Source organism: Cydia splendana, chromosome Z (assembly GCF_910591565.1).
Source record: "Cydia splendana chromosome Z, ilCydSple1.2, whole genome shotgun sequence".
Taxonomy (NCBI): Eukaryota; Metazoa; Arthropoda; class Insecta; order Lepidoptera; family Tortricidae; genus Cydia; species Cydia splendana.
Window position 1 is genome coordinate 2,310,701 of NC_085987.1, and position 19,441 is coordinate 2,330,141.

The window sequence follows — 19,441 nt, forward strand, 5'->3', positions numbered from 1 at the left end:
TTACTTTATGTCACCAGCCAGACAATAGAGTTTGGTGGAAGAAATGTTAAACTGCGTTCTGCTAATACGCTAAGTAGATGACCCATATGTTATTTTATTACCTACCACTTATTGAGCTAACTTGTATTAAGTGTAATTACAGCATCCGCACCTTAGGGTCAGTTGGTCTGTGGGTTCACAAGATACAGGTGTTATTATATTAATTTGGCCTCGTATAAGTATTTTGGCAATAATCACAAGCAAGCAATAGGGCACAATAATAAAATGAAACAAAATACACACGATTGCATTTGTTGACCTACTACATAAAGAATGAATGAACGAACATGAATTCCATGAATAAATTTTGAAAACATTGTCTACTCGATTACAATTACATACCATAAATAAATAAAATTGTTGCTATTTTCGTCACGAAAATAGCCATTCCTATTTGAAATTTAATTATGAACACCGTAGTCCAGGTGTCCAACCTATTTCCATATCGCAGTGCAGGTGCGATAAGAGGGCATTCAACTACGTCTAATAATCACTGGAGGCAACTGTACTCTCGACGTTTTACCTCGTAAGTCCTGATGTCCTATTAAAAGCACAATTTTACACAGATGTTGACACTTATGAAACTGAACCGCACTGGGATTTAAAAGGTAAAGATGACAGTCGACGACCACATCCCCAAACGTTGTCCCCATTTTCCTCCCTGGATATTAATATTGGACAAAAAATTACACATGTTACATATTGTATTTTCGTTTGACTTTTTTTCAATTTTTTGATTATTATTTCCTTTATTTATTTGAATTCTTAGGCTAGGTGATTTATAATATGAATATAAAAGTAAAATATAAAAACACTTACAAAACAATAAAAAATACATATAAACACATTATAAAAAACCTAACCTAGGTTGCCGCCGGCAGCGGGGCATGGCCCAAGCTGCCGGTGGTCAGGGCCGCGAGTGAGGAACCGACGTACTATACGCGCCGTGTCCAAAATTACCGCCTTCTGCATCTGACCCTGATTATTATTATTATTTGTATCTCCGTTTTAAAACTCTCGGGTCTTTCGAGCCCGGTCATTTATAAAGCGTGCGTGGGGATATGGATCCAACACGTAGAGGCCGTTTGGAGAGATTTGATGTCATGTAGAACGCCTGCTGGAACCCATTCACGTGTACATCAATAGATACCCGTGAACCGGTTTCAGCAGGCATTGGAAGCTATTGTAAAGAATATGGACAGAGTACTGGTCTATGGTTTAAGTTTGGGTGGAAAAAAGACTGGGCTATTGCAAAGAAGTCCTGCCATAACATAGTGTTATACAGTGTTATCGAGGCAGGCGGTGACTCGCCACTTATTATTATTATTATTATAGAGTTAGGAGCGAAAAACATTTCGATACAATTTTTTAAACGCTCTCAACTTTTATTAATGAAAAAATCGAAAATAACAAACGGGCATAGCTGTTGATAATATATTTACATCAAATTGCGTAAAAATATTTTCTTTAATGTTAACATCCAAAGACAAAAATGAGGACTACGTTTGTATGTAGAAGCGGTCACGTGACTTTGACTTTATGCAAGAAAAAAAATAGGGTTCCATACTTTTTCTTATGAGCTGAACTTCATAGTTAAAAAAACCGACTACAGTAATCTGGTAGTTTTTGTCCAAGTGTCCAACGAATTACTTTTTCTGGAAATTGCACATATTCCTTACCTACATTACATGTTTCACTGAATATCAATGGAATTATGCATACGATCCAGACACAATTGCATTTATGAAAACCATCCATTTCAATTTCAAACGTATTGACGTCAAAACGCATCGCAGTATTGTGAAATCTCCACATGAAATTTGATGGTTACCCTAGTTTCAAAATTTTAAATGCAATTCAGTTTAAATTTGTGTGTGATTCTGCGCATTCCATCTTGTCGACGAAGTTGGTTCCGTTATCCGAATTTTTTATGTTTTTGATAGATGGTTCATTCCTGATAAATCTCATTCCCCTGGCCATACCTATTCGCAAATACCCAGGAGTATCCGCTTTATTAGCAACTCATTTTTGGTGACTGTGTAATCCGTGCCAAGTTCCATCTACAACCAAAACTGCTTAGCGGAATCTCCTGTGAATTTGCGAATAGGTATAGCCAGAGGAATGAGATTGTTAAGGAATGACCCAGATAAACCCATTATGCTCTTATAATTTTATAAATTTCAACTCTTTCTTCCATTGTTGCAGATCCCTCACCACTCAACATTCCTCCATGACGCTGTGATCCACCAAGATGTTCAAGCTATTAGGGAACCTTAGTGTATACTTCAAATACCAGGACATCAGAACCGACAATGCCTTGTTCCGTCTCCACAACACCTTCACGACAGTGCTGCTGCTCACGTTCTCGATAATAATAACAGCCAGCCAGTTCGTGGGGCAGCCCATACAATGTATAGTGAGCGGGATACCTGCCCATGTGGTCAACACGTTTTGCTGGATAACTTCCACGTTCGCAATGCCCGATGCCTTCGCTAGAGAGGTAAGGATCTCCAATGTGTTTTATTCATATTCACTGCGATTTTACGAAAGCTTTCGACACGAACAGCTACAGCGTTTTCAAAGTCATGCCGGATCTAGATAAAAAAAATAAAGCTCATGCTTGTCAATTCATTATTAGCAAGCAGGACTCAAATCGTAGTTAAGGAAAGTCGTGATTAAATAATCAAGTCTTCCATTCAAGCTACCTTAGGAGTGCCTAAGGGTTCAACTCTAGGAACAATAGTAGACGGTTTGGCCAACCCTTGCTTTCAATGAGTTGCAACATTGATAACGGCGTTTGGTGACAATCTAAGAGGCCCAGAACAGAAGTCTCTTGCCTTGGAAAGTGTCCGATACTGAAAATACTGGCCCATGAAATAAACGTGGTCTACGTGTGTCACTTTATTAGATAAACTAAAGTATTAGATAACCACTTGATATCAATTGCCACTTATATGCAGTCTTGTATGTATAACACTTATAATTTTTGTTTTGATTGATTAAGTACTCGAGTCGAGGTAAGTGCTATCTTATACCTATATTATCTAAACTATAAAGGCTTCAAAAATATAGAAACGGATCATTTTGTTATTACGAAATCCAATGTTTTGTATAGTTTTCTAGTAATTTCTAGCGTGAAAGTACTAGGTACGCATTTGTATAATATATGAGTTCGTTTTGTTTTTCTCTCAAATAAGTGACCTTGTAATATTTAGTCGTAAGTGGACAATGAAGACAAAGAAAGATGCTAAGATGCATTTGGCATTTTGCCTAATTATACGTAAAAAACAGACATTTTTAAAGTCCTACGAAACTAGGCCTTTGTGGGATTAGTCCGGCCTTTGCACTAGTTTTTTTTTTAACTAAGAGCAACTGAACTTTTTTGCGTCACATTTGGATAAAATATGGCTGGTTTGAAAAGCTCCTCATTCTGGGCAAAATTTGGGCCAAAAAAATTAGGAAAGGTTACGTTTTCGTTACTCAGTGGAAGATGTTTAGGACACATTGCGCTAATTAATGTACAGAAGGGAACTATGCTTATAAGATTTAAGAAGTTTCTTTGATTCCTCATGGCTCCAATCATCAGAACTCGTTTATGACAAGAATGGAACCAATTTAAAGTCGGTTAATAAAAGTTGTCTCCTTTCTGTCTTCCATAATTCCTAGGTCATATGATTCATAAGTCTCAGCATTTAAAACACTTAACGGTGCTCTTGGAAGACCGCCGACCGGATAGCACTAATTTGATCAATCTCGTCGGGGTCATTTTTGATTCACCCTTGTATTCGGTCGAGGAGAAAGTCGCGTGAAACAGTGGGCTAGAATTAGACAAGAAAAGTCTGCAACGATTTTAATAGCACATGCAGTGCAAGTGTTATTTTAAACGGCAAACTTGTATGACATTATGACGTATAAGTAACACTTGCACTGCGTGTGCTATCAAAATCGTTGCAATCATAATCTTGGTCTAACTCTAGTCAAGGATACGACCACAAAGAAGGCCTGTCAGTTAGAACAACATTTTGACAGTTCCGAACAACTGACAGGCCGATACCGTCCGGCGGACTGTTAATCAGTGGGCCTCTTTAAGTGCCTTTTTATATTTATTTACTCATGTTATGAATGTTGTTGAAAAAAGCGGTAGTGAAAAAAAACAGGACTCGACGACGGCATCGAGCACTCTCTAGAAGCTGTCTCTTTCCAAGGGTCATCCGATATCGGTTATCGTATCGGACAATGTGAAAAGGCTATAAAGATGAAAACTCCGAAGACTCCTGAAAGCTGAAAAACGCATGTGTCTTAAAGAAATCATAGAAAATACAATGAAAATAAGTGTTCCGTGAACAAAGTTTTGTACGGAACACTAAAAAGTGGCCACTATGTTTAAAATTCATTTGTTTACATTACATATCCGTCTTTCGGTCACAGACTTACATTATGTACCAAATTTCCACTTAATTAGGTTCAGTAGTTTCGGAGCAAATAGGCTGTGACAGGCGGACAGACGCACGACTGATCCGAGCTATAAGGCTTCCATTTGTTGCATTTGAGGTACGGAACCCTAAAAAGATCTACGAATTGATACTTTAAAGTCGTGTACACAATGGGTGTTAAATGCTAATACTACCAGAATAGCCAAAATCACGTTCTAAAATCCGTTACCTGTCACAAACCTACACCTATCTCTATTTAAATCGTCGTTCAATACTGGCACTTACGTTTATTACAATAGGGTATAATATAGTATGCGCTTTAAATACATGAGTAGCGTATAAATGCAATTGCATTAATATGCGGATCGTGTCAGCTATGCGCGCCGTGTCGTGTGACCAAGAGGCTATTGGCTGTGATAAGTTCTCAGGATTCTTTTTTTATAATATGGTGGCAAAAGTTTTGCAAAGTCTAAAAGAGTCACATGTACCGCCAGCACAAGTATTAGATTAGCACCCCTGCATGCAAAAGACAACCTCAAAAAACCTTTTAGAATCTCAAAACCTCCTAACTACTCTATCTAGCCGAATGCAACCTTACGCCCTTTTAAAGTTAATCTTCGCTCAACGCATATCTTGAGCAGGTGCTGCCAATTATTGAATTTCCTGTCATCAGATGCTGGCTTATTTAGTGCTCAGTAACGCGTTCGCAAATAGTCCTTCATTCTTTGATCTATATACGACCGAGTTACATTGGTTGTAATGGTGTGCATACTGTTACTGTGCATAGGTCAGTGCATTCAGTCTAAAGTAATCGAACGAACCACGTTGTAAGAGTCTCAAGTACTAAAAAAATGTATAACGGGGCAGCGTAAAAGTTAGCATTGCGATGTCTATAGGAAAGACGCGAACAAGTTAATCGTACAATGAAATGTGTATGACCCAATTAGCAGTGGGCTGGTGTCCCAACCACAGCCATTACTTAGATATTTTTCTGCCTTTATTAATATCCATTAAAAATAATCTTTATTTTTCGCAGGTCGGCAAAGAAGTGGCGCACCCAGGCGTAAGGAACCCGTACGATGGCACGACCGAGAAGAAATACTACACGTACTACCAGTGGGTGTGCTTCGTGCTCTTCTTTCAGGTATGTTCTGTCCCTTTCTAACTATCATGTACTAAACTAAAACACCGGACTGGTTGTATTTTAACAGAGGTTGCTAAGTTTTATGAATAAGGGGCTAAATGAACATGATTATGTTCACCTGAACCAGAATAAATAATAGGACTAGGTTCACTCTCTAACAAAACACGTCTATTACGACAGATAAGACCGCTATGTGGCGCAAGAGCGGGCAGACGTTCGTTCCGTAGCGGTGCGCGGCAACTACTATGGCTAAACACCAAAATTGGTGTGGGCCGCATGTACTTGTAGCGACGCGACGAAGGCGCGGAGTGAGCCACGCTCCTAGTGTAAATTTCATTCGATAGCGTTCGCGTTTGCGTTATGTCTATTTTTGTATGCAATTTTGAACAGCGCGCCAAGCGGAACTTTTTCGAAAATTAAAATCCCATACAAAATGAGACATAAGTAACATAACGCAAACGCGGACGTCACGTCACGCTATCGAATGAAATTTACACTAGGGGTACAGATGGCCTACCGCGAACCACGTTCGACGTGTTGGCTCTCTGTCGCACTTGTAAATTCGTACGTAAGTGTGACAGAAAGGCAACACGTCGAACGTGGTTCGCGGTAGGCCCTCTGATAACGTATGCATACGTGCGACCACTCTGCTACTTAAGATGACTAAGATCTTAACGGTATCCTTACGGACTTCCTCATTTGAGATCACGGAAAACAACTCTATTAGCATGACATTTGTACCCGTACCATGAATCACTGACGTCAACACTGGCATATACGCTAACGTCTACGTAATTTACTTTCTATACATCTCGCTCGCACTAATATGCCAGCAGGAGAGAGATGCGTAGAAAGTAAGCTACGTTCACGCTAGCGTTTGTGTCAGTGCCAAACTGGTGGTACCTGGGCTATGACCGCGAAAATCGAAGTTCGCAAATTGCGGGCATTTTTCTCTGTCACCCTAATTACGCCTTCATTGGAGTAAAAGAGAAAGATCCCCGCAATTTACGAATTTCGGTTTTCGCGGTAGCCCCTCTGTACCTTAGACTTTAGAGCATTTAATAACTGGAGTCGCCTTTAAGAGCTTACCCCTCTACCGAAAACCTTGCACAATTGTGCAAACTTTTGTATGGAGTGACCTTTATCTGACATGGCTTTTGTACGTTACGTACAAATCATGTAGAAATAGCCATACATTTGACGTGCCCCTCCCCCGCAAAAATCGGCAGACTGTTTTGTACAGAAAATGACAGCCAAGACGTCTCCACAGTTACTAAATATTTACTCTGTACTGACCGACTATACTAACTTCGAGTCTAATTCTAGCGCCTCTAACTCCGAGGCCCCTAACGTTGAATTCATACGCGGTAGCCATCATTTAATTTTTCCATAGGGGCTGTCCATAAATTACGTCATCTATTTTTGACCCCCCCCCCCCCCCCTAAAATCATTCAAAAATCATGCTTCGAATGACACCGTTTCCTCCTCGACGTCATGCTACCGTCGTCCGATGTCCAGACCCCCCCCCCCCCCAACCCCCCAATTTGAAATGACGTAATTTATGAATAGCCCCATACCTTATTTGCATCTATTTACAGTATTTTGTAAACATTCTAATTTCTAACAGTTGCGACAGACGGCAGAGTGTTAATTTGACAATCGTGTAAAATCTGGTCAGTTGGTCGAGTCAACGATCTTAACAGTTATGGATGATTCATGTATCTATAGTATTTGGTATGTTTTGCGCAATGTATGTGGGTCATTTTACAACATGAGGTCATGGTCATGACGATTTACTCCAGATTTAAAATTGTCTGTTATTCTTAAGGGGCACACTGATTAACAGTCCGCCGGACGGTATCGGCCTGTCAGTTGTTCGGAACTGTCAAAATTTTGTTCTAACTGTGACAGGCCGATACCGTCCGGCGGACTGTTAATCAGCGGGCCCCCTTACGGGCGTAAAGCCAGGAAATTAGAAGGAAACAATAAATAAACCTCGCCGCGCGAAACACTGTGCCTAAACTAATAGTACGTCTACCACCAGTTTTGACATTGACATATACGCTCACGTCTACGTAACTTACTTTCTATGCATCTCGCTCGTACTCACATATTAGTGCAAGCGAGATGTACAGAAAGTAAATTACGTAGACGTGATCGTTATGTCAATGTCAAAACTGGTGGTAGACATATAGATGACAATTGTTAACTGTACCTAAATAAAAGCAAATTTACGTGCTGCCGCGCTTAGCATAACGGCAGTAACTCATTTTTAATTTGTTATTCAATTGTATACTTTGTACTTGGGGGCTGTCCATAAATTACGTCATCGTTTTTTAACGATTTTTGACCCCCCCCCCCCCCCCCCCCCGCCCCTAAAAATCATCCAAAAATCATGCTTCGAATGACCCCGTTTCCTCCTACGTCATGCTACCATCATCCGATGTCCAGACCCCCCCCCCCCCCCCCCCTAATTTGAAATGACGTAATTTATGAATAGCCCCTTGTACGACATGTTCTATAATTGAAAGAGATTTCAAAATGATTTACTGCTCTTATGCTAAGCGCGGCAGTAGGTGTTGCGATTTGTTTAATTCTGTAATTTTTACATGAATTAATCAAGGGCAGGTAATTGCCATGAAAAAAATCACACGGAAACTAAACTATATCGTACTTAAATTTGCCAAGGCAGACTCCAAAAAAAAACTTGAAAAGTCGAAGTTGACTTTATAGAAAAAATTCACCCCCTTCACGGATTCCACTTTCACGCAAAACGGTAGAAATTTTACAGCAATGAGTGAAATATGAACAATTACCCCAATTGTGTAATGATCATAAGTGTGCTATAATATAACTCGGGGCACAATCTAAGGATTTGATATCGTTAAATACTATTTCGATATAATCTATTATCCTGAAATATTTTGCTTCATCACTTTAGTATTCGTGCCCCGACTTAGCACACGTATGCTCAGTGGCGGATTTACCTTGAGGCCCAGTAGGCCCGGGCCTAGGGCGGCAAGACATGTATGGTGGCAGTATATAGTTTAGTATAGTTTATTTATTTCATAATGATAAATTACAGTATAAATTATTCTTACGCTAATCTATATGAATTTACATTATGATCGTCAATAATTTAGCATGCAAACGCAATTATAAAATGTCAACAACGATAATCAAATTACAAATTATGAAAACTAACAATTAATAATTTAAAAAGAAATTTATATGATGAGTGCTGAGAAAGGGGCGGCTAGTACACTGCAAATCCGCCACTGCGTATGCTTATGGTATGATTGGTAGTAATGGTACCGCTGGTGGTATGGATAATGTAGGATTTAAGATATACGATGGATTGTCCGCAGGCCATAATGTGCTACACCCCCAAGTTCCTGTGGGACTTCTTCGAAGGCGGGCTCATGAGGACCATCGTCATGGGGCTGAACGTCGGCGTCTGCAAAAGCAAGGAGAAGGAGAAAAAGAAGGAACTGCTCATCGGGTATCTGCTGCGGTATCAGAGGGTAAGCTTTTATATAAGATAAAAGATAAAAGACTTTTATTCGTGACGATCACAAAACATGTACGAACATGTACAGTCGAGGACATAAATATGTATTATACATTTCTTCACCTTAACCCATTGAAATAAGGTGAAAAAATGTATACATATTTATGTCCTCGACTGTACATACAACAACAGCAAGGAAAGAAGAGATCAATAAGTGTGCATCACGAAATGGACCGAACTCAGCATAATATATGCCTATAAAGCCAGCGCTGGTCTTCCGTAGGGCCCATTCGGTGATGCCACGACAAATAACACAAAAAGATACATATTAAAATATTAAAACATTGCAAAAGAAACACAGATGAAATAATGAAGAAAACAGAGAATACAAAAAATTATACAAGAAAACTAATTAAGAAAACAAACAAAACAAAAATAAAAGAAAAACATAAACATAGACAAAAATTTATAGTAGAATTATGAACAAGTTTTAAGGCACCGTTCGCGGCATTAGACTTCACCAGCATTACTACCGATCTTCGAGCAATACCGGCTTCCGACACGTCGGAAGGGAGGAGCCCTAGCGATCGATGTCTTACCGTACAAATTCGTTCTGCCATTGTTTGCGGGGGCAAACGTGCACACAGTCGCACTTCTCACTCACTACATACAAAATCCAACCTGTAATGATTTGCCAGTGCCACCCGCCTGTCTAAAGTTTTTTTTTTGTAGAAACGAATAGAAAAGAAATCGTACCAGATGTCGACGTCCGATTTAGATAAAATTTAGCATGCCTACGTAACGTCACGGACAAATATTATTTTGTAGTTTCTTCAATGTTTCTTCAAATAATATTTCCTAAAAGACATTGAACTAATATATTTTGTTTGACCTATTTATTCAACAAACAAAACGTTTTCGCGTAAATCTCAAACACGATTGTACCCATTTTTTGCCAGCATTCTATTTCATTGATCGCCTATAGCTATACAAATTGGAGTAAGGCATTGCCAGTGACTAGTAAATAATAAAGACTCGCAATTGTACTAAAGAAGAGACGCGTTCCATATAGATTTTCGTACATTGTCCCGCCTGTTGACATCTCTATTGCACTCGCATTATTATATTGTTTTTGAATGGGAACTGCACGCCGACGTTGCAGTTCCCATTCAAAAACAACAAGTTGCAAGTTGCAGTCGGGTTGCATTCCGTATGTACCGGCCCTCAGAGATGCGCACTGCTAGCATCCTTACTATACTCTTTGGTGCTAGCAATCAACAAAAATACAGACTATGCCGAGCACCTAAAGCGGTTTACCATCTCTATTATTTACTCGTCCCTGTTATTACCAAACCCGTCCATGCGAATATTATAAGACGACAATGGCAATTTGAGATTACAGTTTTGCAACATGTTTCGTCATGATTTCACTATAAACGTAGACACGTTGCGTTATACCTATTAGTCAAAAGCCCGTTATCAATGTTGCAATTCATTGAAAATTCTGGGTTCGCAAAAGTATATACTGTAGGGAACCTAACTTCGCCGTTGGTGCCAAACTTCGCCCGAGTAAAATATTAAAATAATAATTTTACCAGGATATTGATATCCATTGAATTCGCAATAAAAAAAATCATGCTTGAGTATGTAATTTTTAATGGGAACATTGGGAACTTAACAAAAGCCTGTAGTCTAAGGTACATATCCAAACGATTCACACATCCTCCATAAAGTATTTAAACTCGAAATTGTATTACCATTTTTTTAGTTTTGCGCGTTTACCATCACGGTAAAGATCGTATGATTTTTGAAATGAAATCCTCTATTGAATGCGATTTTTAAGGCGAAATCGAATGCTTGCCGCATCGAGTCGCGCATTCTGTACACATAGGTACAGTCCGCTCTTCCTTCTAGCCAAAATAAACCTTACTGCAACGAAATAAAATCTATTATATATCCAGTAAACCTCATATTAGCATTCAAACAACATATTTCCCATGCGCAAGTAATTTAGTATTCTAGGCATCCTTGTGAGGCATATGAATACTGGGAATCTTACGTTAAACGGACCTAAGCATAATGTACCTAGCAATTAAACGACTTAATATGAACCTTAAGATCTTTGACATAACGTAGATGAGAGTTAGAGATGGACTAAGCTAAGTTGGCAGCGATTTTGATAAGCACAGACTTTGCAAGTGTTATTTATTTTAAACGTCATAATTTCATAGAAGTTTGGGTTTTTCACAAAAGAAAGGTTTAATTTATTGAAAATATTTACATGGGACAGTCCTCAACTGTGCTGTGTCCAGAAACATCCTGCGTCGCACAGCTAAACAAACGGCCCGATTCGAACTTTAAGAACTCTTTAAACATAAAATCGTCACTTTTGACACTGACACATCTAATCCATATCGTTTCTAGATCTATTAATTGACGTATCTTAAAGTTCGAATCGGGCAGTGTGGAATGAACTGTCGCCCGCGGTATTTCCGGACCGATACGAACTTCAAACCTTCAAGAAAAGAGCGTGTTCCCACTACTCCCATCTTAAAGGCTGACAACGCACTTACAACCCCTGTTGTTGCGGGTGTCCATGAGCGACGGTAATCACTTACCATCAGGCGATTAGATTCCTTTCCCTCCTATATCCTAAAAAAACTTGGATAAGCTTAACTCCCACAAAAAGCCACATCTAAGGGCATTCCGACCCGTACTGGACGTGATCAGCGACACGCTTTTTTGTCCCGGTCATTGGCATCAACGTCCATCGATGGTTCTCCACCACCATACCGGTATTCGGCTATGCTGGTCCTTCGATGGACAGAGCGGTCAACGACTCTTGCATAACTCCGTTAAAGCTTGTTGATTGAACCTTATTTGAAAGAGAGTAAGGTCCAGTTTTAAATTGACAATCAGAGTTTTAAAGGTAAAATTGATTGATCTATCGTGAACTGTATTTGGAAGAAAAGAAGGTCGATGATCGGTTAAATGTCCATGGTTGATCGGCTTATATAATAAGTGCGTGAGATCAGATTCGTCACAGTACTGTGCCAGACTGACAAACCTACTATAAGAAATACTGAACAAGTATCACTACACCTTATAAAACAAAGTCCCCCGCCGCGTCTGTCTGTTTGTGTGTTTGTATGTTCGCGATAAACTCAAAACGACTGAACGGATTTTCATGCGGTTTTCACCTGTCAATAGAGTGACTCTTGAGGAAGGTTTATGTGTATAATTTGTTAACCCGTGCGAAGCGGGGCGGGTCGCTAGTACAGGGTGTAATCGTTAAGTGTGGCCAGGCGATAATTCCGTACTTAAATATAACAGATATCAGAAAACTTCAAATTGATATCGAAAGTGCGTTACCCAATGAGTAAAATTACATTAATAACTTTTTTTTTAATAAACGTAGAAATATCCCAAACATTGACTTCAAACCCTCCCATACATTTAGTACGACGACTCACCCCTAGAGATAAAACTGCTTGAGATTACCAACTAAATAAAAAACTGCCTTGATCCGTCCCCTATCGAGCTTCAACAGATTTTCATGTTTTGAAACTTTTAAACTACTTACTACTTTCAAATGTCTAAATAATCCGCCTCGTTTTAGGTTCATTACTATAATTCGTTTTTTTTAGCATTAGAAAAAAGATCAACTATCTTTTATTGAAAAACGCTTTAAAAAATTAGTAACTGTTACTTATGAAAGCAAAACAACATAAATGATCGTATCGTATATGATATTGTTACATAGTGGCCGTGACTTATTTATCAAAAGTGTTTCTTATCTTCTTTATTATCTTCTTTCTAATGCTAAAAAAAAACGAATTATAGGGCATTGTAATAACAAATATGTATTGCAAAACTAGAGTACTATTGATAAATCAAATCATCCCGATATATTCCTATTAGCAAAATAGCACAATATTAGCAGCTCATTGTTACGTACAGTACCTAAGTATTCATAATTACATTAATTACTTAGAAAAACTTGATGATAAAATACATTGTTTGTTTACATTTTGTGAGTGAAATACCTAAAGAACACAACACCTTTAGTTGTTGTTGAATATCGATTATTAAGTGCAATTTATGGTCACTAAAAACTGTCTATTTGTTTGATCATTGATCTCACCTACGACTCCTATGAGTCTGATTTGTAGTAAAGCAAAACATTTGAAAATAACAAACTTTCAAAATTTCTCGAGATACTCGAGAAACTCGAGAAATTCTGGTCGAGAATTCCCGTGCCTCGAGAAATAAAAAAGGTCGAGAAACCAGAAACCCTGCTCCCGATACACGTGTTATACGCTGACACGGGTACCCGTATTCTTAAGCCCGCCGGGCTTAAGAAGACATACGATTGAATATGTGGGAGGTTAGGAAGATTCGATTACCTACTTTGCAGTTTTACTGGATTGATTGGTAATGTCAATAATAGCTAGGTAAATACACTTTGTTTCAATAATCATAAGATTAAAGTTAACAATATCTTAGTAACCGTTAACTTCATTAATAAGTATTTCGTTTTCTTCATTGATGTAGTTTTTTGATAATTAAAGTACTTAAACCTAAATGATTATCTAATACAAAAGTAGATAGTTATGCTTACTGAAACTACCACGAACGGAATATGTTATATTTTCCTTTAGCAAAATCGCATTTTGCTCACTGTTTTTAAGTAGCAAAGTACCCTTGTTCGAGCTGCTGCGGTGAAAAATCAATAACATTGGTACAACACATATCAATCACATTGAACATCCGATAAAATAAAACTGCTAAACAATCGGAGCTCCTGAACCTGAATCTTTGTTTTATTTAAAACTTTATACATTACTTCAATCTCTGCTACACGCCAAGGACGGGTTAGGCCCGCGTGTATTTAAGGTCCGTTTCGCCGGGTACACGGGTACCCGGATACACGGATCTTAATTACACGTGTGCCCGACTACACGTGTAGAACGGGTCAGAAAACCGTGTACGTGTAGTTCGGAAACGGGTGCCGAACACGTGTACACGAAACCCGGACAAGACCGCGAGCCCTAATTGACAACCGACAATAAGTACCCTTTTGGTTGAGAATGGCACAAATATTGAAGTTTGACTAGAGCTTGAAAATGATCGCACGACGGCCACGACCCTACTTAAGTGTGTTGTGCCGCGGCGCTGGAGTGCGTGGTCAGATATTTTTGAGCACCTCGTGCGCTCCGATACATCTGATGGCTGTACTAGTTAAGAAAGCTGTATTTCTTTCCCTGTAGGTAGTGCATCAAGTACCGTTGCGTAACCCGCCTTTCCGGTTTCGAGATTTTATGTTTTCTGGTCAACCGTCGCGACAGTTCACTTCGATAGACTGACTACAAGTAGAGCTTATTGTGGAGAAGGTTAAGGTTCACTGATGGTCAGCCATGAGTACAATAAACTCTATATCGCGTACCACCTTCCACCGATGGGTTACCTAAGTATTACTGATAGGACCATATTCCGCACTGTTCATTGACAGTAAAGGTGTCGCTCGTATTTCAACTGCAGCTTCAGTCCTGAAGCGTGTAAAATTTCCTTGATAGTTCGCCGCCGCGTTACTGCCGCAATTATTATCGTCGGGTGACAAGCAAAAGTCACTAAGTACTATCAAAAAATTAAAGTAACAATGCACTTTATTACACTTGTAACACGGTTTATTGTCCAATAATTTCAATGGTGTTAGTTAGTGACTTTTGCTTGTCACCCGACGTTATGATGTACGTTGTTGCTGCAACATTAATGCAGATGCAGTTGACATCCGAACGTCACCTTAAGGGTAACATTCTATTTCTGACCGTAGCTGCACTACTAGTACGAATAGGTACGAACGCGTCGGTGTTAGTTATTGTCAATTTCCATAGTAAAATGAATGGTAGTGCTGCTGTCGTTGGAAATGGACTGTCACCTTTAAGGATGATATTATTTCAAGAAACTTTCACTTGCTATTCCTGCATTTTCCTCTGATAAAAAAATGTAGGTTTTATCATTTATCTTAAATAATACTTAAAATACGAAACTTAACAGGACTTATTAGCATATATCAAGGATTTGCCAAGCTAAGAGGATACTATAAATTCAAAATAATGAATCACACGTTTCGAAGAACTAAGTTACGTTAAATGTAGGCTGTATATAACATAAGGAAACAGTGACTCATGGGTTTTGATAAACGTACATTAATTTTAACTTAGCAATGGGCTCCCTGCATGACATAGTACATTACGATACAAGATACAAGTACGAAAAATAGGAGATTCGCAACATAATAGTATGTAAAGTAGTAAATAATATAAACATTACTTTTCGCACGTTTATTGTACAACGTTATACAGTACATATGGCCCTTTAAATTTTCGACATACGCACGTATAGGGCTAGTTACCATATGTACTGTAATAGTACCATAAAATTTTACATATGCATGTGAAGTTTTAGCTCAATCTAATAATGGGAAGTGGGTACTATATTTAATTTAGCTTGCAAAATATGACCCGAAGATACGTGCGTAGGCAATCGATAAATAAAAGCTTGTAAAAAGATCCCGATAACTTGAGCACCTCGTTTTGAAGTTGGACAAATGACATCGTGAGAATAGGGTGCAAAGAACAGTCGCCATCAAATATATCGGAGTGCTCGCGGTACTCAAAAATATCTGAACACGCACTCTAACGCCTTGACAACAGAGGCGTGTTCAGATGTTTGTGAACGCTTTGGCCGCTCCGATACATCTGATGGAGTCTGAACAACCCTCCACTGTCTGCCAGTAGCGACCACTTGACTTAATTGCTGTCTTGAAGTGTTTTAGAGCAGATGTCTTTTTTCCCTAACGGTATTTTAGAAACCGTTTCACTCTCGAGTACTTTTTTTGGTGGAAACGTGGGTAAAACTGAATGGGTAGTGAAGTGTGACAATGTTTTTAGGCGTTTTTTTGTGTTATACTCATGAATTCAATGGTGTTGCTACTAAGTGAATGAATGAAGAGACGAAATTCCTATAAGTACTGCGTTTTTATAATGTACCTATTTTAATATTAATAATTATACAATATAGTTAGTAGGTACTATATTTTGCAACCATCGTTCACTAATAGTCTCAAAATAAGATATCTGATTCTGTGAATTACTTTTAATTTAAGATATTCATGACTTTAAAATGACGTATACAATATTAAATACTGTATAATATTAAAATGACAATTCGATTGGCCAATCTATATATGTATATTCTTCTATATAATTATATAAATGCAAGTGTCCTGACTGACTGACTGACTGACTGATTCATCAACGCAGAGCCGAAAGTACAAAAGATAGAAGTTGAAATTTGCACACCAGATTACATTTATAAAGTGTACAAGATATAAGAAGCGATTTTGAGAATTTCAACCCCTAAGGGGGTTAAAAGGTGATGAAAGTTTGTATGGGGTTCAAGTTTTATTTTAAGCTAGGAATTTGAAACTTCGTAAAATAATATATTATTAAAATACAAGTAAACTAATTTCAGCGTTTTTGAAAATTCATCCCCTAAGGTCAAAAGGTCGGTGAAAAGGGGGTTAAAAGTTTGTATGGATATCAAACATTTCTTCGAACGCGGGACTTGAATCTTTGTATTTGGGGATATTATTAAAGGCTGCTATTTAACCGATCACCAGATTTAGTAAAATTTAATACCAAAAAAAATCTACTTTACCACCCTAAAATAATAAATGATCACCAAAATTATAACACCATTTTAATGTGAAATGATTACCAATTTTATTACATTTTACTATCCTATTAAAGGAAATGACACCAAACTAATCATTATTAACCCAAAAATTGTAAATGATTACCAAATTTCAAACCCCATTTTAATGTGAAATGATAACCAAATTTTTACATCTTGCTATCCTATTAAATAAAATGACACCAAAATCATCATTGTAAACCCAAAAATAGTAAATGACCACCAAAATTAGAACTCCATTTTAATGTAAAATTATAACCAAATTTTTAAATCTTGCTGTCCTATTAAAGCAAATGACTCCAAAATAATCACTGTAAACCCAAAAATAGTAAATGACCACCAAAATTATAAGCACATTTTAATTAAAAATGTGCAAATATTTAATATTTTAATATCCTATTAAATTAATTAATCCACTTCGTCACCTTTTTCTAGTAGCATTTCTTTTCTGTAAGGGTCGCAGTTCAAACCTAACCCACTTTTCTAGTAGCATTTCGTTTTTGTATGGATCGCAGTTCAAACCTAACCTAACCCACTTTTCTAGTAGCATTTTGTTTCTGTATGGGTCGCAGTTTAAACCTAACCTAACCCACTTTTCTAGTAGCATTTCTTTTCTGTAAGAATCGCAGTTCAAACCTAACCTAAGCCACTTTTCTAGTAGCATTTCTTTTCTGTAAGGGGCGCAGTTCAAACCTAACCTAACCCACTTTTCTAGTAGCATTTCTTTTCTGTAAGAGTCGCTGTTCAAACCTAACCTAACCCACTTTTCTAGTAGCATTTCGTCTCTGTGAGGGTCGCAGTTCAAACCTAACCTAACCCACTTTTCTAGTAGCATTTTGTTTCTGTAAGGGTCACAGTTCAAACCTAACCTAACCCATTTTTCTAGTAGCATTTTGTTACTGTAAGGGTCGCAGCATTTCAGTATGCTATTAGATTTCAGTAGGTATGCTATTAGAAAAGTAGGTTAGGTTAGGTAGGTATGCGGTGCGGGGAACGGGGGGTTGAGCGGGAGGGGCTAGTAATTTTGGCATCATTTTACTTTATTTGGTAATATGTATACATTTTTTGGTAATCATAGTGGTTTATTTAGGAGAAAAAATCGCATTAATTTGGTCTTCAAGATTTGGTGATCATTAATGATTTTTGGTGATCATTTAATATATTTGGTATTTGAATACAATTTGAAGTGCAGTCGTAATTAAAACGGTGGTACTTTTGTAATTTTAGGCCTTATTTTTTTGGTGTTCAGTAATTTTTTTTGGTAAGCATGATTTTTTTATTTAGGGTACCAAAGTATTTTTTGGTGATCATTATATTTGTAGCCATTATTAAAAGACAGGAAAAGTAATTTCAGCGTTTTGTAAAATTCATCCCCTAACAGGGTTAAAAAGGGGTTGAAAGTTTGAACCCATTACAAATGCTTTGAAACTTCTTAGAAAGGAATAATAGCCGATTACAAAAAAAAAGTAATTGCAACGTTTTTGGAAATTTAACCCCTAAAGGGGGTTAAAAAGGGGATGAAAGTTCGTCTTGAGGTGCAAATTTTATTTTAAGCTAGTGTGCAATACGGGTAAGATGGCTGTGGGATAAGTGTGGCTGGACTCATTGGGATTTGTTAACACATTGATTAGTGTTTAGTGCGAGTCTATAGTAGGTACATTTGCCACTAAACGCTAGTAGCAAATATACGAACTGGGGTTAGTGGGGTCATTTTTGGGTTCTAGTCAGGCTTCTATAGTTATTCTAGTACGTTGATCTAGGTCATTCTAGATTAGCCTAGCGGTGAATCGCCTACTCACTGCCATATCCGTTCCTTAAACGGTTGACCTACTGGTTGATAAGCGTTAACCGACTCGACTGCCGAAAAAGAAGATTGAATTTGGCTTAGTGAAAACATTTTTAATCAGAAATGTTGGTCCGCACCATTTATTACGGTTTGCATTTGGTTTTTTTTCGTCAGATTTCTATAAAATTTGGTGATTAGAGCCCTTACACGCGCAATATCGCCGTAAGTGTACATATGTCCTAACAAAATGTTCTCTGAGATACGGAAACAAATGGAATTTTCGTAATCAACGGAAAATTAAGAGCGCTTTCACAAGAAAAGTCGAAATAATGCAAAATTGATGATATTCCTCGATGAAATTCAGGACTTTACGCTCATTATTAGAAACAATGAGTACTTGTTCCAGTAAAATCGTCTTCTTATCATTAGGAATATAGTTTTAAATATTAGAAAAGGGACTTGTTAAATTAGTAATGATTTTTTTCTGATGGTCGTTTCCGAAAAACCACGTGAAGCACTGAGTTGTGAGCTCTTATCTGTAAATGTTGAGAAGTTTACTCTGCTAAAGCTGACTATTTTGTGTTACTAATACCCTGTACTTTAGGAATATTGTATCATATTTTTCCTACATACCTTTGAGAAAGAGAAAATCAAAGTAAAACGAACTCAATTTTCTCTCCGAAACTAGTGTCAACTCCTACGAAAATCTACTTAATATCGAAGTCTTTTTCATACTCAAGCAATCTGCAACGTTTTCTTATACTAATGCC

At 37.9% G+C, this 19,441-nt stretch overlaps 2 protein-coding genes and 1 long non-coding RNA gene across 3 annotated transcripts in view; 2 read left to right on the forward strand and 1 right to left on the reverse strand.

Moving 5' to 3' along the window:
- LOC134804395 (uncharacterized) overlaps positions 1–19,441 on the forward strand; it is a 201,115-nt gene that overhangs the window by 69,729 nt on the left and 111,945 nt on the right. The window lies entirely within an intron of this gene.
- The window catches only part of LOC134804369 (iron-sulfur cluster transfer protein NUBPL), a 143,002-nt gene that overhangs the window by 44,714 nt on the left and 78,847 nt on the right, over positions 1–19,441 (reverse strand). The gene's annotated exons all lie outside the window — the stretch shown is intronic.
- LOC134804362 (innexin inx1) overlaps positions 1–19,441 on the forward strand; it is a 55,380-nt gene that overhangs the window by 24,968 nt on the left and 10,971 nt on the right. Inside the window, exons 2-4 of the mRNA XM_063777391.1 lie at positions 2,245–2,539; positions 5,509–5,616; positions 8,985–9,140. Of these exons, the coding sequence (XP_063633461.1) occupies positions 2,291–2,539; positions 5,509–5,616; positions 8,985–9,140 (513 nt within the window). The 5' untranslated portion in view covers positions 2,245–2,290. The remainder of the gene's footprint in view (positions 1–2,244; positions 2,540–5,508; positions 5,617–8,984; positions 9,141–19,441) is intronic.